The sequence below is a fragment of the Spodoptera frugiperda genome, chromosome 25, assembly GCF_023101765.2.
Source record: "Spodoptera frugiperda isolate SF20-4 chromosome 25, AGI-APGP_CSIRO_Sfru_2.0, whole genome shotgun sequence".
Classification (NCBI taxonomy): Eukaryota; Metazoa; Arthropoda; class Insecta; order Lepidoptera; family Noctuidae; genus Spodoptera; species Spodoptera frugiperda.
This window is the reverse complement of record NC_064236.1, coordinates 11,948,078-11,972,760: the sequence shown is the minus strand read 5'-3', so window position 1 is coordinate 11,972,760 and position 24,683 is coordinate 11,948,078. Positions and strand designations below refer to the sequence as shown.

At 35.3% G+C, this 24,683-nt stretch overlaps 1 protein-coding gene across 2 annotated transcripts in view; it reads left to right on the top strand.

Moving 5' to 3' along the window:
- Positions 1-6,117: 6,117 nt before the first annotated feature.
- Positions 6,118-24,683, top strand: part of LOC118272813 (glutamate receptor 1) — an 83,437-nt gene continuing 64,871 nt past the window's right edge. For both annotated transcript variants that reach the window (XM_035589537.2, XM_035589604.2), the window contains exon 1: positions 6,118-6,389. In XM_035589537.2, the coding sequence (XP_035445430.1) occupies positions 6,287-6,389 (103 nt within the window). In that variant the 5' untranslated portion in view covers positions 6,118-6,286. The remainder of the gene's footprint in view (positions 6,390-24,683) is intronic.

The window sequence follows — 24,683 nt, the reverse complement described above, 5'->3', positions numbered from 1 at the left end:
CCCATCCTGGTGCACTATCAGTTTTAAGGCTTGTTAGTATTCCACTCACTTCGTCATTGTCGGTGTCCAAAAGAGTAAATGAGTTAACTTGTCTATTTAAAGATTTAGGTTTGCCAGTATAATTTGATGTATTTTGAATTTTTTCTGCTAAGTCTTTGCCAATGTTCGTGAAATAATTATTTATAAAGTTAACAGAGTCCAAGGGACTTGATTTGATATTAAGTAATTCAATGTTTGGGCTTTTGGAATTATTAGTGTAGGATATTGATTTAATGTTTTTCCATAGTAATTTATTATTATTGACCGATTTACCCAGGAGCTCTCGTTCATATTTTCTTTTTAATTTTTTGATCAAATTATTACAATGATTACGGTATCGACGGTAGGTTATTATTAATATATCATTAAATGGATCATTTCGGGATTTTTGCTGTAGTTTATTGCGATTTTTAATGCATCTGAGAATACCGGTAGTTATCCAAGGCTTGATTGTACGCTTGCTGTTAGGAATAGTTTTAGTAGTAGTGCTAAACTGTAAAGATTCTGTTAGTTTCATTAGTAGTAGTTGAGTTAATTGGTCAGGATCGTTACAGAATAGTAACTCTGCTATATTATTATCTATAAGATATTTTAGAGCCTGCTCGAAATCAATAGTTGTAGTTGTTTTGTTTATAATTCGCTTAGTTTTTATTTTTGATAAGCATAAAAGTGTTGTGTAATGATCAGTTATAGTAGTGTGGAGAATAGCGATACTCGCCAATGCTTTCTTTCTGTTTATTTTAATCATAAAGTGATCCAAACAGTTCGATTCACGTGTTGGAAGTACGTGCCCCGGAAGTATACCGTACAGTGACAGCATGTTTAAATAGTTAGCTCTATTATTATAAATGTAAGCTGGATCATTGTCCCTAGGTATGAGATTGATGTTAATATCCCCCGCTATGATGATATTATTATGTGATTTTAATGTATTTAGGTGTGAGTTGAGAGAGTCAATGAAGGTCTCTGTATTTGTGTTAGAAGGTGACCGGTAAATACATAGCACGATATTATCCAGTACCTCCAACTCGAGACACGAAGCTTGCGTCAAGCATATTTCTCTAACTTTAGCCTTTACAGATTTTCTTACATATACCACTACGCCATCATTTTGGTTTAGTTTACGATTAGTCGCAAAGCAATGGTAGTTATTAATTTGCGGGATAGGTTTTTTAGAGTCAAGTCTACATTCTGTGAGTATTAAAATGTCAGATTCAAATTTAAGACTTGCTAGAAAGACCGTAAGGCCAGCCGTACACGGACGGCTTCAAGCAGTTATAACCGACTGCTTGAAGCCGCGACTGCACGATGAACTATGGCCATTCATTCGCTGCCGTACACACGACTGCTCGAGCAGTCGCGACCGCTTCAAGCCGTCAACTGCACGATGAAATTCCATCGTGCCGTCGACCGCTCGCGAGCAGTTGCGAGGCATACACGGACTGCTCGAGCCGTTGACTGCTCTAGAGCAGTCGACAGCTCTCAGACTTCCCTCCCCCCGCCCTTTGCGGCCTCGCGGCGTCTGCTGAAAAAATCAAAAGAAAATCAACTGCTCGAGCAGTTGGGCGGCCGTACACGGACTGCTCGAGCAGTCAACAACCGACGGCTCGAGCAGTCGACGCCGACCGCTCGAGCCGTCCGTGTATGTCGCTCAGCCGCTAACTGCTCGAGCAGTCCGTGTACGGCCGCTCTAAGGTCGTCAAAATTGCAGTATATACTCCTTATATTTTGGGATACAATCGTCAAGTCATTTTTATTTATGTTAATATGCTTATGTAAATTCGTACAACTACATTGATAAGTCCGAGCAATTTCAATATCATCTATGTCCGTTACTGTTTGTAATGTGCTATCCATTGAGTATTATAAGATTTCTAGACATCAAAGCCTGATACGTATACAGTTTGTTAAATAAAAGAATGATGCTAAGAACGGCGTGAAGACGCGGCGTAGCACCGTGGTACCCGGAGCTGCGGACTACCTAGCGGGTTTACCGGGGCTCCGGCTCGAAAAGCAGGAGAAGGAACGGGGTGGTTTTTAGTCAGTAAGAGTCTGACACTCCCTCTCGCCTCGCCCAAGGCGGGAGAAGTCATTGGATGATTTTCCCCCTCAAAAAAAAAAAAAAAAAAAAAAAGCACCGTGGTACAGCGATGCGGCGCCCTACCTTATTATTCTGTGGCCCTACGCCCGACCTGTCGCGTCGGTTGGTCGCTCCAGCGAATGCGCTGTCTTGTCAAGTAACTGTTTGTGTACATTTTACTCGAGCAAAATAACTATTAAATATATTAAAGATTTCTCGCAATCATTGCATTCCAAATTAGTATTTAAGCTTGCAGTTATGATTATATATACCGAGACGTAGGTACACGCTATGGTAAATACTTATATCTGATTTACTTGAATAAAAAATATAAGAAAGTGATTATTATAGGTAAGAGAAGAATTTTCGAAGAAATATTTTCCTGTCGTAGCGGTTCTGCTGAGAGCCTAGGTGGTTGGACGGCGCAAATCCGGCGCCGGCGTGGCGCTATTGAAGGACCTTACTTACAGGTTTGACAGATGTTATGCTCTCCGGCAATGCTCTTACTCAAGTTCGTCATTGACATTTTGTACGTGGCCAAAGCATGTGCCTTTCTAAGATGAGTAGTAATTTGCCACTTGAGAATCACATATCGTCTTAGACCAGCCAACAGTTTTTACTCTTGTAGTGAGAATCTGTTTGGCAAATAACATTTCAAACGTAATTGACACCTTTGGGTCGTGGAGTTCAAGTGGAGATTTTCTTGTGAATTAAATGTGATAAAGTAGAATGTTAAGATGGATGTAGAATAGAAGAGCTAAAAAACCTTCGTCTCTCTTAAAATGGATTTTTGTTTGAGGGGGAAAATCATCATTTTTTGACTTATTTGATTTATTACTTTTTATTATTACTGACTAAAAATCACCCTGTTCTACATCTGCTTTTGGAGCCGGCCCCGGTAACCCGCTAGGCAGTGCGCCAGCTCGGGATCGGCGTCAGCCCTACTGGGCCCCATCTGTGGTGATCTGATGGCTCTTTGAGGTGGGCGCCGTACGCACAGATCTGGTTCTGGTCGGGTGGTAAGCTACCTGTGTTCGTCGTACGTAGGCCCATGTTTACGGTGGTTGGAGATCACCTCACGATTCTCAATAGTAGTTCGTTGACTCACCTCTTGAAATGGATAAAACGTAAATAGTAGTTAACATTGAAAAATTGAGAGAAGAGACGATAATGACAATAAAAAAAAAAAGTTGAAAGGGTGTAAAATTGTGAACTAAGATCAAGGTAGTACCTACAAAAGTCAATTTATTTGTTTAACATTTTACTACTTACAGTTGTCTTCAAGTGATAGCGAGGTATTTTATTCGATGTATATTCAAAAATTATCCGTGTATTCCGAGATAAGAATCTTCATCTGATCCTTAGAAACCCTTATCTTGCAATTGGAGTCTCACGTTTACCTACAATGTTGAAAACGACGGTATTTGTTCAATTTAAACAAGGAAATGTTTTCAAAAGTCTAAGATTAGGATTTCAGCGACCTTGTTTCTTCTCGGCTTTCTCCCGGAGTAGTGATCAAAATCAAACTTGCTCAAATTTGCAATGGAAATATCTTTTTATTTCCCCTTTGAGCTTTCAAGGTTTAAAGGGACTCGGGTCGTCAACTGCTTAAGGATATTAAACTTCCTAGTCGTTGCCTAAAAGTTATTTTAAGGGAGGTTTTTTTTTATATGTAGTTCGAATTGAAACAAATAGTAGAAATATATATAGATATATGAAATTGATTTCTGATTTGAAATCGATATTACACAACTCATATTAAGTAGAATAAAAATCGTTTATTTGCAAAACAGGATATAGTGCTTACAAAAATGTGATTGGAGATTTATTTTGAGCAAAATATGCTTATATTGGAGGACTCCGCTATTCAATAACGAAATATATTATAAAATTCCATAAATGCAAACATATTGTAATTTATTCTAGGTTAGTAAATTTATTTAATGTTAGTAACTTCAAAATAACGACGTAGTAACTGTGTTAATAAATAAGTCTTAAGGAAAAAGTACATACATATATACACTTGTGAAAAATATAATATACATCTATACTTATAATAAATCTGTAGAGAGGTCAATTCTGTACATTAAATATATTTCCAAAATAACTATCAGCGGGTGATTAGTGATCGATACTGACGCCAAAAATGCAATCAGAAAAATTTTTGTCTGTCTGTCTGTCTGTCTGTCTGTCTGTCTGTCTGTCTGTCTGTCTGTCTGTATGTTCTTTATAGAAATAAAAACCACTCGACAGATTTCAACGAAACTTGGTACAATTGTTCTTCATACTCCTGGGCAGGTTATAGTATACTTTTCATCACGCTACGATCAATTGGAGCAGAGCAGTGAAGGGAAATGTTGGGAAAACAGGAGAACTTACTCCATTTTTTAAGCTTCCGTCGCGTGTGCAGCCTTAATGGTTCAAGCTACACAGAAATAATGTATGACGGAAATGTTCTCCTTAAAATTGTTTAAAAAATATTCCACGACAGCAAATGTCTATCTCTTATGGTTGACTCACAATAACACGTATAACTCCCGATAGCTTAGCAGTTCGGAGCTTTCTGATTATATTTGTCTACTCTTACGTTTATAACACATTCATTCATTCATTCATTCATTCATTCATATTAGAATAAATCTGTAGAAGGGTCAATTCTGTACATTGAAAATATTGAAAGAATAAATAGCAGGGGGTGTTACACCCGTGCGTACATCGCGCCGCGTTCCGCGCGCGTCTCAAAGAGCCATCAGATCACCACAGATGGGGCCCAGTAGGGCTGATGTCGACCCGGAGCTGCAGACAGCCTAGTGGGTTACCGGGACTCCGGCTTGAAAAGCAGAAGTAGGAACGGGGTGATATAGAATGATGTATGTAATTTTAAGTTACTAGGTAAGGTACATCGGTTATCCCCACGAGGTTTCTCCTATTTTTTTTACAAATGATATTGTAAAATACGTAATACAAAAATAGAATTTTTACCAGTATACTTTTACTTATTATGATCTTCATTATAATAAAACATAACATCTTTTTCATTCTTCTTTTGCCTTAGAAAGGTTCGTAAGTAGAATTTCTGTTAAACGTAAACCAATCCCTTCAACTTATACTGGAGGTCACTTACGAATACGCAAGGAAGAAATCTCGAATAAATAAACCTTCACTCGCTTTTAAAGCTGAAAGAAATTAGTTTTCCTATAGGGGAATTTCGTTACTAAGCTACGCAGCCCTTGGATACAGATTCACAATCTGCTTAGAATACCAAAAATGTTCTTTCATTGCATTGGCGTTGCCAGTCACCGGTACAATATGCCTTACGTACACTTTATGTTGCTCTCTTCTATATGAATTATTCAATAAAATGTAGATAACGTAAACTATCTACACATTATAGGAAAATACGTACTTTTACCCGTCCGTAATTTGTTTTGATTATGTGCTTTAATTCTATAATTAATGTACCTATGTACATACGTTTCAAAATCCATAATTCTCGCGCGTAACTATATTTACGATATTTTTAAAAACCTATGAGCGACGCGTGGCAGTATGGCAATGTCGAAATTGTGGCTAATGCGAAAGGGAGAAGATCACGCTCCAAGGAAGAGGGTAGGTGGCGGAGGGGGCGACCCTTATCTCTGTGGAGAACGACGCGCGCACCATCTATTAAGCAAATATTCCAACTTTTAGGAACAAAGAAACCAAATATATAAAAAATACTATTATTGTAAATGAAAAATTATACTTCATTTTTAATGTAATTAATTACGAATCAAACAAAATATTATTAGATTTTTTTATGTATAGGTCTTCTAAGACACTTTCGATGTGACTTAAATCACGTAAATACTGTAATAAGTAAATAAAATATTAGACTTTTCCAAATATTCAGCATAGTCGTCTGTTGAATATTTGGAAAACTGTCGAGTAATTCGTTAAGCGAGTAAGTGAGAGCGCACTCTGTGGAGTGGGAGGAGCCCCCGCGTCCCATGCCACACTCGCTTGCCATCAGTCGCCCCTAAGTCTCAGGTTTGCACACAGCATCCCGACACTTTATCGCCTGAAATTCCTCACAATTAAATAACTAAACTCGTTTAAATAACGTAGACGTTACTATGTTATTTTGTAAATAAAAAATATAAGATCACAGAAAGGTCGTTTCCAAAAATGGTGGTTTTTAGTTATTACGCCACGCGTTATGCCGGTTTGTTGTTGTTAAACGCAGTGTTACTGTTAGCACAGCCTCTTACAGTTGAGAAAATAGCAGTTGGTAAGTTTTAATAAACACGTGTGTTGTTAAATTAAGTTTTACACTATTTGATTTAATTATTTGTATTTATTTTCTTCGAGCATAAACAGTTTTCACAAGAATATTATACTTCGTAGTGCTGTATATTGTGCAAGTTTATGTTGCAGTATTTAACTATTTATTATTTTAAGTGATGTAAAATATGTTTTGGTCTCGTCTCACTTGCACGCGTAGTATTTTCCATGTAATCACCATGTACGTGGATTGGATCTCTCTTTCTTTCACATAGTGACTGTCTCACTCGCTCGTAGCAGCTGCGGCTTTCGGTAAGGGTGAACAATTTTCAGGCGCGTTTTTAAAATAACTTCGTTTTGTTTCGATATTGGTTGCGACACATTGTAGCCTTTTGCTTCACACTGACTAGGGAGTGTACCTTATGTTTCATAGAACGTTCAGTATTAAAGTAACTATGAAAATAGTAGCAACATTTGTGAGTAGGTGGCACAAGACAGACACGATTAAAGAAAGAAACATGGGTGTTTTTTGGACATTACCAAATTTTTGTTATACAGATATTCACAACTTGGATAGTTAACTTGGTTAATTAATAATATTTTTAAGAATTGTATTGTAGTTTAGGTACGAGATAACAAAATAAAAAACAGATAAGAAATTGAAAAACAGCTGTTATTTTTACATACTTAAAGTATAGAATGAAACCAACAAGTACACTAAAAATGGCGCTCTATTTGGAAAACAACTTAAAATAATTATATATAGGTATATAGAAAAGTTCGTTTCATGCTCTCGTGAACTGGCCTGCACCTGCATTATACTGCTGCTGCCTATTTGATCTAGGATAAGAAGACAGTAACAAAACAATTCCTACACTTTAGTACAGAATAGGAAAGTCAACGTTGCTCTGTTATTCTCCCGAACATTTCACTATAAGAGTCAGATATTCGGAAGACAGGGAGACGTACATAAAGATAACGACAGAAACTGTACCGCAACTAATACAATGACCAAGTCTTTGTACGAGCGACATCGATACAATATTAGGTACCCATACAAATTCAATTATTCCTGTTACAGTACACTTATGATAAAAAAAACAATCGAGAACATAGTGCTATAAAGTAAAACGAAAAATGAACAGAGGAGTGAAAGTATAAAAGTATAAACAGGATCTAGACGTTTAAAAATAATGGAAGCTTTTTAGAACAACGTCAAAGGAATTTTATTGCAACAGTGTAGTTGCATTAAAATTATTAAACAGTAGCATAGAAAAGTCCTTTGTCACAGAATCATAAGTGAGGTAAAGTCTGCATTTCAATAACTGCAGCGTTACTCAGATTTTTTATACAAATTTCATTACATTAAGAGCGACTTAATTGAATTAATGTCGTTGAAAGAGGACGCGAATATAAAATAATATAGTTTTTATCATCATTTACATACGTTGCGAATACATTTTGCAAGCAAGCAATTCAAACAATATGACCAAATTAACCAAATCACTGGGTTAAATATTTGCGAATCAAAGTCCTCAATGCAATTAATTTTTGATGGTTGGCATTGTAATTTTACTGATAATGAAGATTGATCTGTCAATAGTCGTTTTCGATACAAACAAACAATGAATAATGATTTCAATACAGCACAAAGGTCTGCTAAAATCACAATAAAGAACTGAATTAATTGTAAACACAATTACATGATTTTACATTTTATTGTGCAAATCGTTTATAGGAGATTTTATAGTGGAACAGTTTGCCCGAGGCTATGCTCATGTTGAAGTTGATTACATCAAAGAATAAACACATATTTTATCCCTTATAAGTATTCATTTAACACTTACTCGTTTATTTGACATCAATAACTGGCATAAAGAATATCAATATGTTACTTTAAAGATAACGACTTCATTCTCTATTTTGACCCTTTGGGGGTGGAATTTTGGCTGTCTGTTTTTAGCATTGATGGTTTGCGCATGGCAAGCATAGTATGATGAATCAGTCAGTCAGTTAGGGCCAATATTTTTATAACATACTACTATTATTTTCTCTTTTAATAGTACCCAATTTAAGCCAGTTTTTCCCCTATTCTCGTAATACAATTTATAAATGAAAGCGAAGTATTGTCCCTGCTCCCTTTACAAAACGTAGGCTAAAGAAAATAGGTCATTTCACTATATGCCCATGCGCGTTGGACTGGTTAATTATAGCCATTTACGTGTCACAAGCCTTAAAGTTACAGTTGAATGTAACTCGCAACAAACATTTTGTTGATTTATTTATTTGAAGTTAATTGTAGATCTATCAGTCACATATTCGCTTCGCCGTTCTGGCAGAATGCGGGTTGGTAGCCAAACACAGACTTATATTACAAGATTTTTTAGTTGACCAGTGTCTTAGGCGTAATATTATTAGGATTTATGTAACAATTCAATTAATTTCATATCATATTCGTCCTTTTCGGTTAGCTTAACCCTCAAGGAATTTATTGATTCCTTCACATACCGAATTTAATTAATTTCGAATGTTTTTGAGCAATGTGAAGGAATTTTTAACGAAATAATATAGAAACACAGTGCTCAATAGAATGTTTTGTTCTGTATAGTGAATTTTTATACAGAAAATGTCATACACTAAAACAATTTAGTCTAACTTTTTTATTTATGTATATAATACAAAACTTGGCTACTGCATTGGATATAAAGACTCGATTCGAAGTAGACATTGGCCTAACTGGGCGTAGGTCACAAAGGACATTGATGGCATAATATTTGAAGAAATTAACTTTTTTAGGAAAATTTGACTCTAACAACTGATGGAGTAACTACATTCATACAACTAAAAGTAGATAATAAGTAATCAAGTAAAATACAGATTGACATGATCATTCCATTTTTATATCATTAATTCTACTGTTATCTTATACACAGGTATAAAGGTTTACAGGTATAAATTAGACGCTTTCATTAAAATTAAGATTCTTTTTTTACAACAGTAACTCAAAGTTTTACATGAAAGTCATTTGCGAATTAAATTATCAAGTTTTAGATAGTTGCAGATAAAGTTATTAACTTTATGCACACATAATTATTTCAATTACATTAATTTAAATATAAGTGGGTCATTTCAATATCACAATATTGAGCTACTGTTATTCAAATAGAGTATATTTTAGGAAGTTTCCCTCAAGTATTATTTAAACATCTTAATATGAATAGGATAGGAATGATTTGAAAAGAAGTAGGAAACTAAAATGTCCACAAAATTACCCTTTTGGGATACTCCTGTATGTTATTTATATTTACAACTATGTTTTATTATATAAGTATATTTGTCACTTAACACATTAAACGCCATGGGTGGCAAAAGTGACCGGCGCTAAGAGATTTGCCTTCAACAGACTTTTGTTGGAAGTTGATATCTTAATAGTTGATTGATAAATATTCTAAGCAAAACATTATAACAATGGGGTAGTAAAAGTAAATTCTCTTGTGCAATTACAGAGTGCGTTACTGTAGGGCAAGTTCAGTCGTGCGCAATGATATTAGAACACCCTTTTGTTAGTGCGCTGTTCCATTTGGTGGAAAGAATATATGGAAGGTGCGAATACTAGCATAGGGATAACGAACTACGTACTACATATGCGTCCGTAGCTTGGACTTCTCTCGTTACTGGGGAGGGAAACCGGCTTTTTATATTATTAAGTGTATTTTAACAAAAAAATTTACTGCCTTGTTTGTCGAGTGGACGCAATAGTGACTGCCGGGCAAGGGGTTTTAGGTTCGATTCCTGTATCCGGGCAAAGTATTACTGGGCTTCTTTCGGGTTTTCGAAAATTTCTCAGTAGTAGCATGGAGTCTTTAATTATAGTACCCTGTATACGGCAATAGGTTCATCAGCTATTACATTGGGGCTTATAACACAAATACTGAAAAGTGAGTGTACATCATAACAATACGTGCCGTAATGCGCACTACCCCTTTGAGGATAAAAAGACTTGATTTGCATATTTTATAATTAGGTACTATTATTTAAAAATGTATAGAACAAATAAAATAATTAATAACTAATAAATTATAATCATTATTTTGCACTGAGATGCTAATTGGCTGATGAAGTAAATAAATTATTTCAATCAATAGTTTCATCTCAGTCGATGATATTTTTGAGATAAAAAGCTTTCAGTGTGCCTAATGGTAACTTTGAGAGCTACTTGTTGGAGTTATCTATCGAACAATCTGTAAGCTTTTACAAAGTCTAAAAGGTTGTTTAACAGAAAGAAATGTAACAAGGTAAATTATGATTTCAGTTATGCATGAAAACATGTAATAACAGAACGATGTTTATACAAAGAATACGTATTTAAATGAGTGTTATTAGAATTATACAGTATCCTTACGTTTATTATTCATTATGTTAACACAGTTCTATACTAATTATATAAATACATACAAAAAATGACATAGAAAAAGTAAAAGCACAAAAATGTCATTACAATAAAAGACAACAAATACAAAATAATTAGCTATGTATAGTATATTTTCACACATACACTTAAAGAAGCAAAAAGAATTATTATATACAGACTTGATGTGTTATGCAGGTTATATACAGGCATACGCATAAACAAGTCAAATTGCCGCATATTAAGAACAGCTTGTTACTTTATATGCGCCAATTTGGAAAATAGAGTAACAATAAATACTAAATAGTAACTCAACCGCATATAGACCAATAACTAAACTAAGCTGCGTGCACATGAGCAGAGATTTATAAAAATTGATCAATCACATTGGTCAAAATACACATCTCATCTCCGTTCCGATTCAGTGGAAACAGTGTTAGCGGAATTAAGAAGATTTACATTAAAACGTTTGGTGCGAAGAGATAAGCGGAACACAGTGGTATCGAGCTTCATGGAACTGTGCCGAATGAAGCGAAGCTCTGTCGAGTGAAGTGGAGCTGTGCGATGGAGAGCGGGGTTGTAAGGTGTAGAGCGAAGCTGTGTGGTGTACAGCAAAGCTATGCGTTGTAGAGCGGCGCTGTGCGGTGTAGAGCGAAGCTGTGCGATGTAGAGCGGAGCTGTGCGGTGTAGAGCGGGGATGCGCGCCTCAATCTCTTCATCATCAAACAGAAATATATATAAATATAAAAAAGGCTTTCTTTTTGGTTAGAGATCACACTTCATCCTCACTGTTCGACAGACACCCCCCCCCAACTCCACTTCACAGCTTTGTTTCTCTTGTGTCAGCTCCGCGCCTCTTCACCCATCTATACAGCTCAGCTCTGCACCGTTCTTCTTTGTGCAGGTTTAATGGAAAACCTACCTATTTAGCTGGCTCTGCTCTGCTGAACTCCACGCAGCTCCTGGAAACGCACCCTAATATTAGGAAGATATATAGCGTTTGTATGTTTGAGGAAGATAGTCTCCAAAACTACTGAACTAATTTCAAAAAATCTTTTGCTGTAGTAATATTTCATGTATTTAAATACGTGAAATATTATTTAAATACATGAAACGTGATGCATGGAATTCGACTATTTTGGGAAAAATAAAAACACTCATTATTTTTTATTTAAAGATGGAATATAGTTGTTAACTCTAGATTAAATACTATGACCACAATTTTTCAAACGTTTTCTTTTTGTAATTAGGTAACAACGCGGTTTAAGTTAGTAGAAAGAACAGCTTGTTACTTTATAAAAACCTGATAAGATGTAGCTAAATACAAATGTACACTCATTGGTAAAGATGACAAAATTAGGTAATGATTTCATATGAAGTAAAAACATAACCGTGACGTGGTCATAAACTCTGCGATTATTCCACCACTATCCGCGATTATTATATTATAAATTCCTATATGAAGACAACAATATCACACACACTAAGTATCCTAACTCAACACAACTTCGCACCCGACCCTTCTTGTCCACAGTTTCAAACTCATCTCCTCTGGTTAATCATATCTTGGGCTTTAAGATACATAATAACTTGTCCCTACTTCTCTACACTGGGTTAGTAAATACATAACAATTTTAAATTACTATGATTTATTATAGTATTGCATTCACATTCCTGTGGCTCTAGTGAAAAGGGATGTAAGTCTAAAAATGCAACTTTACAGGAGACGCAAAAAACGCACCGCGCGATGTTTCAAAATTTGTAGCGGTCAAACTGCTGCCGAATTAAATACATGTGATGTGTTTTATAGGTAAACTTTTTATGCTCTTTGCTATTATGGAGTCATTTTTTACGTAAACTTAATAGTTTCCGAAATAGTGACTTATACCAACCAAAAAATGAATGCCTTAAGGGTATAAAATAAGTTATACCCCTTTACATTTAAATCAAAAGTTTATTTACACAAGTGAAAAAGGATACGCATTTGGAATATTTTTTATGATAACTAAGTAATTCAATGGAATAATAAGTGATTAACTATCAGAAACACGTGTATTTGTTATAAACTTACCATCAACGTGATTAAAATTTAAAAAATATGAAAAATAGTTACTTATTCCCTTTTTCACATTGATTACAGACAAGTTAAGGGGGACATAAAGACTTATACGAATCATTTTGTGTAACTTATATCTAATTTTGAACACAAGTAAAACTAAAAAAATACTTTATAGTGTTTTTTTAACACAAGTAAAACTAATAAATTACTTTATAGCGACCAGCCATTCAAAAACGAAATATTATTTACTTTAAAAAAATACCCCTGGGAAACGCTGCAAAAACCTTTGGCGTATAAAGTGGATCGGAAAATTGGTCTGCTTATACAACTAATACTGAGTCATTCCCGCTCGTCCACACCCTGTCTGTAAAGTAATTTTCATATTTTCTTGATTAACTCTTAGACTACACGTGAGATGACGGGGTGCGGACGACTAGGAACAATGCGTTCTATACGTCCACAGAGTAGATGAACAGAACGCAACATTCCCAGTCGTCCGCAGTGCGGACGAGCGGGAAAGACGCCTAATACTTAGTGATAACAATAATAACATAAAATAGGTCCGCAAGGCAGCTTGTGGCGAGCTGTTGGGCAGTGGCGACCCCACGGACCTGACTCCCGGTAGAGGCCCCATTTTTAGGGCGGCCGTACACGGACTGCTCGAGCAGTTAGCGGCTGAGCGACATACACGGACGGCTCGAGCGGTCAGCGTCGACTGCTCGAGCCGTCGGTTGTTGACTGCTCGAGCAGTTGGGTACACGCTACCCAACAGTTGATTTTCTTTTGTTTTTTTCAGCAGACGCCGCGAGGCCGCAAAGGGCGGGGGGAGGGAAGTCGGAGAGCTGTCGACTGCTCTAGAGCAGTCAACGGCTCGAGCCGTCCGTGTATGCCTCGCAACTGCTCGCGAGCCGTCGACGGCACGATGGAATTTCATCGTGCAGTTGACGGCTTGAAGCGGTCGCGACTGCTCGAGCAATCGTGTGTACGGCAGCGAATGAATGGCTATAGTTCATCGCGCAGTCGCGGCTTCAAGCAGTCGGTTATAACTGCTTGAAGCCGTCCGTGTACGGCTGGCCTTAGACTCCGGTTAGTACCTGCGACTAACCGGAGAGGCCTCTCCTACCTCATTCTTGCACTAACCGGCTGGTTTGAGTGGAGATTCGCAAGAGTGGAGTTGCCTTCAACTCCAACTCGGGGAAGGATGTATCCCAGTAAGATGCTGGTAGGGGTCTTGACCATACTTCCGGGATTGCTCTAATAGCCGTGGGATGCCTCTCCTTCCTCAAGTAGCTCAACGTATGTTGCCTCCTTGTCGCTACATGCTAGCCGTTTTCGGGGACCCAATAATTGAGTTTGAGAGTCACCCCCTGCCTGTTTATCCGTATGTATCAATATTGGTCAGGGGCAGGGGCCTTAGTATAGTTTAAGTTTGGTTATAAAGGATAGGTTCATAGTTAACCGGTTAACTATTCCACAGCCACCCACACCCATATCCCTATCATTTCTTTTTACCATATCTCACAATAGTCCTGCATCAACCGGGGATTGTCCTTTGGTGTATTTCCATAGTGCATACAGGGATAATCGCCGGTTGATGTCCCATTACATTTAGATTAAAATTTTTCAACGGGCCTCCGCGAGTTGGCTTCGGCTCCTCGTATGCCTTTTAAAGGTCCGGGACCCTGTGGTCCCGAAATAGGAAAAGAACAAAAATAAAATAGTAACAATTAATAAACGGAATAACAAAAAAAGCACCGAGTAATAAGTAAAATAACCTATGTCAACAAGTTACGACTCTTTACAGGAATAAACACTTATCATTCGTATTTAATTTTATTATTGTAGGAAATATTATTAGAACAGAGACTAGAAACTCAGTGTAAAAGGGTACATGTTGACTAAAATCCATACAATTTTATGATAACATTGAAATAATCGACTAAAATAAGTGGAAAAGAATACAACTCACTCGCGTAATTATCGATTTTCAAAAATAATAATCAATAAACGGAAAAACAAGGTTTGGTTTAGCAAAAAAAGCATCGAGTAAATCGAGTTGCAGCGCGCTCCCCACCCACCCGCACTGTACCCCGAATCGTCCATTCGTAACTTTTTTCACGTAAAATGAAACATACTCGTAGGATATAAATACAGTTAAATCGATTTAAATTGATTAATTTCAATATTAAAAACGTGAAAACAGATGTCAACAGACTTGTTTTTGATTTTTCTGTTTTATGTAGGTGAAAAGAGAATTATGTCTAGTAAAACCATTATTCACTAAACATTTTTTAAAGAACAAGTACACTTAAGCCGTTTTACGCCAAATAAAACGAAACGCTGGAAATCTATAATTAGTTAAATTCCTACTCACAAAGTAAAGATGTCATAGTTCTGTATAAAGAAATTTGAATATACTTATACCCGAACTTTCCATTTTTTTTTGTTTGAGTTAAACCCTTTTGCACACAGTAACTTCTTTATTTTTAGAGATAGGTTAGATCCGTTTTCACCAATCGATAGAGCATTTTTTTCTGAACACTTTGGTGTACTTAACTCATTTTCGGCAAAATCGGACTTATACCCCTTTTCACTAGGGCCACAGATTCGGTCTTAGTATTTCGAAAAAGATATTAGATGTATAAAACTTGGCTCTGTACTATTAAAAATTTTAAGTGCTTAATAAGTATTCATATTTTTGTAAGGAAAATAAACAAAGGATCAAAGGTATTATAGCAAAAACTATTTTTCAAAAATTAATATCTGCCAGTGGTAATATCACTAATGACGCGATCGGGAAGGAAAAATTTATAAGCGGATTATCATCTAATCCACTAAAGGAATACTTTAAGAGTATTTGCGTCTAGGTTTTTCATATAAACTTTCGAGTCAAGATTCATGGCAATTACTGAACTAATTTTATGTGAAAAACAATGTCGGTATTAAAACTTATTTTTGAACATTTTTGAAATAACTTATCTAATATCACGTATAGCAATACTCTTAAATATAATATTTCAAAAATAGCTCACTGGGGGAGTGGTGTGTGTGATCATGTTATACACCTTCTCGATTATATAAGAATATATAAGAGTATATAAGATAATAGAATTCCCATAGAAAGTAAGTCGTTTGATTTTGTATCAAAGGATTATTGATTTGAAAAGCCTTTGAGAAACTGAGGGTATATTACACGGAGCACAATTTACCTACATTAAATTTACGACAAAAATCTCAATAGCACTTTTTATTAGTAGAACCATTCAATCAGAAATTTTGCATTAACCTGGGTAATGGGTATGTCCTAAACCTGACCAGATCCTTGCGTAAACTACGATTTTTAAATCTCCAGATAGGTATGGGGATCATGGCAGATGTGGGTCAAGGAAGGTTCCATCTGCTTTACAGTAGTAGCAAACTCGTGGCTGCTATTTCTTTTTCTAATGTATTTTTTTTACTCATACCAGGTTAACATTAGTTTGGAACTAAGATACTTGTGCCACATAATAATGTAATTACGCGAAGAATACTTATGAAACTCGTTGGCTTTAGTCCAAACGTCGCGGTTCGCGCGTGTAACTACTAGCAACAATTCTATAGAAGTTTTAAATTATCTCAGTCCTAATACTACATTATTGAACGAGTAATTCACTGAAAGGACATGGCTAAACCAAAGTATGGACGTCGTAACCCGTACAAATAAATATTGTATAAATATGGTACCTAGCAATAAATAAAGCCGCATAATTAAAAATTGATATTTTGTAATTAAGAAGGTCCAGAAACTTGGCATATCTGCGCAATCCTGAAAATAAAGTAGCGTTCCTACGTCAAACAACGTTACAAAAACTTCAAACTACAACACATTGCCGTGAACTTTTACCAAGGCGTTTTGATGTACCTGAGCCGAAAGTTATTTATATATGAGGTAGATAGGTAAACAATTCTGCTTATACTAGATAATGAACACAAAGTAACCAAGGACAGACACAAAATATATAGTAAGATTGTGCAATCTTATACAAAATATATATTTTGTGTCGATCAAAACATTTACAATTATTTGGTTTCAGAAAAAAGTCATTATATTACCGTTATTAAAAATTGATGTTCGTTTAATTATTTCGATTTGATTTTCGGGGAAACTAATGTCCTAATAATAGCTTGCAGTACCTACTTCCGTGTTGTCATGTCAAACCAATACAGAAAAAAATCAATTATGAAACTTATTTTTTGTTAATTTTTGTTCACCAAGTTATAAGAATTAGTTAAACACAAAATAATTCATAAGTGAATATTTAAATGATACGGGTTAGCGTGAAATTCGTATTCTTGTTATTATGCCTGGGTCAGTCATTTAGCCATCTCCTTTAAGCTGATATTTTGGAAATAGGAATTGTATTAGGATAATAAACATAATTCAAAGATAGTATATATAGATTTTTTTCACTAAAGGTCTACATCCAATTTTACTTACCAATAAATATATGTACACAATTAAATAATATTTTAGAACTTCTGTTTCCAACAATAAAGCGGTTTACAATGAAATCTGGCAATGATACGTAATAAAAATACACATAAAATATACCCGGCTGATACGAAATTTACAAAGTCACCAAAGGATGACCAAATAAAAATTGCTCAATGTAAATCAATACTGGTTTGCTGGAAGTCAAATATGGGACAAAATAACCGCAAGAATTGGTTACAATGTACCTACTAGTTTAGTAATTAGGTACTTCTGCTTGGAATTGAAATGGAAAAGAGAACAGAAAAATCTGCATAATTGGCAATTTTTACCAGTCCATTTTCATTTTTACCAGTCACAGAAATAATCAAAACTCCATATTTCCGAATTAATGATTGAACTACATACATTAAGAGCAAAGAAACATAGCCACTAGCGTTTTGAATTGATTCCCGGCCAGTTGCAGGTTTGTGGGATATCAAATTTCATCGTCGAATCGCACGTCACGTAGCTGTTGCTAAAGCTAAACTGCGTTGAAATCATGGTTGCGAATCGCAGTAGTTGCATTGAGCCGGTCGTCTCGTATCGTAGTAACCCAGTCTCCAGTTGATTACATTTTTACCCTTGACGGACTTAAATGATAAATGTAGACACAACACTTCACGTTGTCCGCGCCGAGTTTCTTGTAAACTTACTATTTGAGCCGTCTCCTCAATTAAGGAACCCATTTTATTACAATTAATGATTGCCGAAACACTGGTGCAAAACGTTTGCGTCGTGTTTTATTGTGCGGGTGAGGTTATTGAAAGCGCAAAAACCTCCCTTCCCAATCTTCCCAATCCCCAATCGCCCAACAACCATTAAATTCCTAACCCCCAAAAGGCCGGCAACGCACCCGTAACGCCTCTGGTGTTTCGGGTTTTCATGGGCAGCGGCGATTGCTTACTATCAACTGTGTGCTAGTTTACCGGCTTATACCATAAAAAAGCGTAAGCTACAAATACAAAGAGCCCTCTATAACTTTTAAAGAAGGGTTTGATTTTCAACAAAACACCTTTATTTTAAAGGTAACTAAATTGGCTATCACACGGTGTACGTTACAAATTAATTAAATACTTACAACATAAAATGTTTATTAAGAAATGAAGTAAACGCTGGAGGCTCCGTTTCTTTGCTCCCACGTGTATAAAGTGTTGGTATATTATTACTTTTTTTGAATAATGAGTATTTATTTATATGGAAATGTATTAAGTTCAATCGTATCTGTTCCATGCATTAATAACTATGAATTTAATATTAAACAGTGTTGGAGTATTTCCTTAGTAATATTAATTATGTTGATTATTATTACTGAGCATAATATATCTCACTATATTTACCCACAAGCAATTAATTAGTATTTATTGATTTCTTAGTATGTTTTAATTGACTACATGTATTTCACCGAATTCGTTTTATTGACTGTACCGAATTATCGATGACCGTTACTCATGTTCAGTATGTGTTAATTTAGTAATATAAAAAATATTTGTAAAATTCACAAAAACTATATTATACAGGGTTTCCATTATACCATATAAATATTGCATGTTAATGTCAACTGCCATTGATTCCAAAACAGTACAAAATTTGTCGGCACACTGGTTCCCATCTCGTCGATAGGACAGCTAGTCTAATTGACACATTCTCAGTGCCACAAATGTGTCAGGAACGTTTAAAACATAGGAACGTTAATACATAGATTTCAGATGGTATTAGCTTAGAGCCTCGAGTAGACAAAGCCTATTTAATGGGGAACCATCAGATTACGTTATTCGATTACTTTCAAAATCTACTGGGTATACTCACGCAGTAGCTTATAGCTTTTTTTATAAACAAAAGTAATGTTTTGTGATTTCAGTTAACATGACAATTATAGAAATAGATAAAGAAATTTTATTTTTAAACTAGATTACAGAAATAGAGACAATGTGACAATTTTAAGTGAAGCAAAGTCTATAAAATGTATAGGTAGTTTTGTTTATAGTAATAGATTATATACAGATAGGTAGTAATTGTTATTTTTTATTTTAATTTAAATATACGTACATTAAGAGCCTGAAATAGTGTAATTCGTTCAAACCCTCAAAAAATAAGAGAGCAAAAAATCTAACAAGATTTGGCACAGATTTCATGGTCGCTCATTTGAGCTAGAATGTGTACTAAACCCAGAAAACAAATACAACGTATTTTATGAATAATCACTCCAGCACAGCAGTCATTGTTAGAAGAGACAATGAGTATTGAAGCGAAAGCTGGGACGGTTTATTCCCATTAGGATTACTAGTAGCCGTCAATTGTGATTTGGTCTATAAAAAGCGCAACTGGGACACAGTTTGTACCACGCCTGGAACATTGAGTGCAATATAATGTAAGTGGATACAGCCGACGCGACGTCAAACGTGCATCTATCAATACTTCACGCTTCAGTGCACAGCTGTGGCATGCTTCCACAACACAGATAAAATGTTTACATTGGAACTATGATACCGTATGAAACTTTCGAGTTCTTTCAATGCGATTGTTTGACAAAAACTAATATCAATATCATTTTCATAAAAGGATTTTGTTTACGTTCTTTGTGTTTACAAAAATGTGGACGTAAAATATTACAATTTATCTCCCATTTAGAATCCTACAAAAGTTTATAAACTTCCTAGTAAATTGATAAACTTACGAATCTTGTTATTTTCCGGTGACATATATTTATACGGACTTAAAGTATAATAGTATGTGTATTTGTACGAGTTACGCTTAAATCTTTCAATCCAATCAGACCACTCAATAAATTCGTAACCCTTAGGTACATCACCGGCTCTAATAAAGGTGTTTCAAAAATGTACCTTAGAGAACCCTCTCATTCTAAATATGAGATCGAGTGATTTCTACTTTTATTCTGAGTTTCTTGTTGATCAAAGGGTTCATGATACCTACATATACGTACCTTTACACAATCGAGTTTCAAATGGTTACTTTGGATAAACATTTGATTTATTGTGTTTTATAAATATCTCATCAAATATTCTTTCAAAAGGATTACATAGCATATTATTTTTTGCACTCGACTGTATTGGGCGTGGTTTTATATGTAAAAATGAGTTCCGAGTATACTGCAGCTCACATTAGTTGAGTTTCGGGTCTGCGGACGGCGAGCAAGAATAGCTCGCCTCCCGACCAGACCAGTGCGTACGGCGTGTCGCGTTCCGCGTGCGCCTCAAAGACCCATCAGATCACTAGAGATTGGGCCCAGTAGGGCTGATGCCTGATCCGGAGCTGCAGACTACGGGGGTGGTTTTTAGTCAGTTAGAGTCTGACACTCCCTCTCGCCTCGCCCAAGGCGAAAGAAGTCATCTAATGATTTTCCCCCCTTAAAAAAGGCGTTAAGATTGAATTCGACACCTAGCACAGGAGTTATACACCATCAACTCAAAGCGCTAGTATAGCAACTAAACAAAGTTACATAGAACGATTTGAAAGGGAACTTATCACGGTAATGTTGCAGATGAGCTCGACGGAGAGCACGTAAAGTCGTCAAAAATATCATAGCAGGTCATAGGTACTAACATTTATGGCGGCAGTAAAACCTGATAACGGATAGCCAAGGAACTTACTATCATTCGTAGTATATTATAGAGGTCATATAGCATCACTTTGTATAGAAAGTACTTAATTAAATGTGATTAGAAATTTGAGTAGTTATTTTCATAATTTATTACTTTTCGCCCATCTTGACTAACAGAAAACATCGAAAAAAGAAGATAATTTTTTGCACACATATTGTACAATTTAATATTTTACACAGCGACATCGTAATATAATACAACTAGATAACTGATAGGTATGCTGTTACTAATTACAAAATTATACGTGTATAATATAGAACTTTTAATAACAAAAACGAAGTGTGTCTTCTTTTGCCGTTTGTCAGTGGTGTCTAAATAATCCTAAAAAGTCCATACCTATTAAGTAACTCGAAAAAAGTCACAGGTGCCAGGGCGCACATAATAAGGTACTTATAAAAAACATTATCTGGAAAATTAAACAGTTATAATAAACAATTTATTTGAGAACGTTAACCTTTAACCGGCTCGGTCAGGGCTACCCCCGGTTTGTAAGGCTTCTTCCCGTTTTACAGTGGCTTCTTTTGGTATTCCTTGCAACTTAACACTTATACTTTGGGTTTATTTTAGTGGTAATTTAGTACACGTGTGTAATGTATATTTAATAGTATTTTAATTTTTTTTTTAAATAAACAACTTTAACGTTAAGTATCCCACCGATAGGAATCCAAGCCACTCTGACCACCAGGTCCACGGTTCCATAGAGAGGAATTTCCGAATAAATTGATATAATTTTTAAACCACATAACTATTAATAAATTTCTAAATAAAGTTTGACGTTTAAAGTACACTCATTAAAGTGCTTAACAAAGGACAATGAACAAAATAGCCCTGTGCAATAAAGAGTATCAGAATATAATTATTAACAAAGTTATATAAACAAAATATATAAACAAATATATATACACAAATATATATACAATATATAAACAAAATACATAAATTATCCGATGCTTTGGCTCCAGGACCAACAATGTATGAACGCAGAGCAATGTCCTTTGTTGATAAAAATCACTAATCCTGATTCAACAATTTGATGGGTCTTGACCAAACAAGGTTTGTTTCCTTTCCTAGTTCACTGTTGATCTAAATATTGCTTAGTCGTAATGTTATGATATCGTCCTCCATAAGTTAAGAGTATTAGAGTGAGAAAGATAGCTGACCTGGTATCCGCAACACTGAAAACACAATTTATAAATGCAATCAATATAAAAGCCTTTAACTTTATCACTTTGATTTACTAAACCAAAGTATTTTTCATATATTAACCGTTGGCTATCGAAACCTATCGTATATAATGATCGCATTCAATTACGGAATTTAAATGTACTTGATTGAATACAAGAGAAGCCACATTAGTGAGCCTAACAATGAAAATAAATTACAATGAATCCACATGCTAATGACAGTTTAGCTTCATCTATATATTAATACGTGATGCAAAAACTTTGGACCGCTTTTTACGAAAATTGCGCGGACGTAGGAGCATAAAATTTGGTACCGGTAAACTATGGCAACTTTACCGGGCCCTTGGCAACTTTACCATACTATAGGTATTCGGTATAAACTCATTTATCTAAAAATCTACCCACTAGAATTCTGTTTTGTAATAGAAGTATTTTTTAGACATTAAAAGGAAATATTTACTATATTTTGCGTAGACGTAAGACTGCTATTATGCCAGTAATGGCCGTCACAATGTATGCGTGAAAATGAGCTAAAAGTTAGTTGTTCCTAAATTGTGCTTACAGAGCCTTAACTATTTGTCACAGGTGAGTGAAATTTTGATCTTGTATGTATATTATAGTTGGGATTACTGTTGTAATGTCAGCAATTGCTTTTTCTTTAATTTATTGATAAATAATCGCTTCGGTAATGTTGACACAGGTTAGGTAAAGTTGCCACGGCCTGCTTTGTGGCAACTTTACCTACAGTTAGGGTTGGCAATAAATGTTTTTTTCTTGTTTGTGTGTATGTAACCATTTTCGAATACCTAAATTTCACAGCATAATAATGAATATCCTGGATGATAAGATATAATGTATTTAATAATACCTTTTGTTTTACAGCCAAAATGGCTCCCATGAAACAAAACCGCAGAAAACTCGGAGCTAGACACTATAAAAATTATACGGAAGTGATGTTATAATTAGCTATGGAGATAGTGAAGTCATAAAATTAAAAAGTCAAGGATTAAACATTATTTTGTAGCCTTTTTTACAATTTTAAACATAAATACTTAAAATTTTAGAACTTAATTTAGTTTAAAAGGGAATAATATTTATGTTAGAAATTTGTGCGTTTTTTTACTTTAGGTTTAAGGTTTATTAATTTTTTTTTAAATATACATGTCATAAAAAAGTTCCTCCTTTTTTGACAACCCCGAGCGTAACAAATTATTTGTATGTAAATTACGATGAAACCCGTGGCAACTTTCCCGACTGTCTGTGTAGCCGTTATCTTTATAGATTTCCTCATATTGTTTGCATTATAATACGAAGAGGTCCTAGATGAAGCCCTCTGTACCTCAACAACTCTTTAATATGCAATACATGATGAATACGGCGCGTAGGTAAAGTTGCCAAAAATTTGGTATCTTTACCCATGTCGTTTTTTATTTACTACGGCTAAAATAAGTGTTTGTATTTAATGACGATTACGGTAAAGTGAGCCAGATAGACTACAATTCTAAATATATAGTTTTGGTTTCTATGCGTCTTATGGTTAAAAATATATTTCGTGTTGTGTTCTAAAATATGGTAAAGTTGCCATGTTTTACGGTACACTTATAGTTTATGTGTAGGAGAAGTGAAGAACGCTAATATTTTTCAAAAATAATACTTTTAGGGCGGCTTGCGCATCGTCGCTAAATACAGTTTAAGAGTGACGTAAACGCATTTAGTCGGCTAATTACATTTAGCGTCTTGCACAACAAAAATTTAGGCACTAATCACGTTTAACGAACTGTCAAAGTTAAATACCCAAAGATGGCTATTTAGCTTCGCTAAATACGTTTAGTACCAATCGCGCGTCATCATATTTAGGTTATAGACATTTTACTATTATTTTATAAAATATTGTAAAGAGGTTGGTAGGAAGTTTATAAGTTGGATTTGTGGGAATTGTATTCTGACGACGATGAGGAGATTATAGAATATGTTAACAGACCGAGGGAATTGTTTAAGAGAGCAGACTTATTTGGAATGTATTCGGACCACAAATTGTTCAGATGGTTTCGTCTAACGAAAGAAACCACAATATTTTTATTACAGCAAATAGCCCCTTTAAAAATCAGCAACAAGTAAGGAAATGTACTTTTATTAATGGATATGGACTGCCTCGTCGGCCGAGTGGTTGCAAGTGCGACTCCCGGGTCGGGCAAAGTTTTACTGGGCTATTTCGGTTTTTCGAAAATTTCTCAGTAGTAGCACGGAGTCTGGACATGTGCCCGGTATAAGGCAATAGGCTCACCACACATTATATGGGACTTACAACATAAATTGTGAAAATTGGGTGTAAACAGTGGCATTACGTGCCATAATGTGTGGCTTAAAGGCGTGACGATATGTATTAATGGATATTCAATAAATAGTAATAAATAAAAACTAGCAACAAGTAAGGAAAGGTACTTTTATTAATGGATATTCAATAAATAATAGCTATTTTGACCTAGTCATTTTGCTTTTCACTCGTTTTATTTGGTC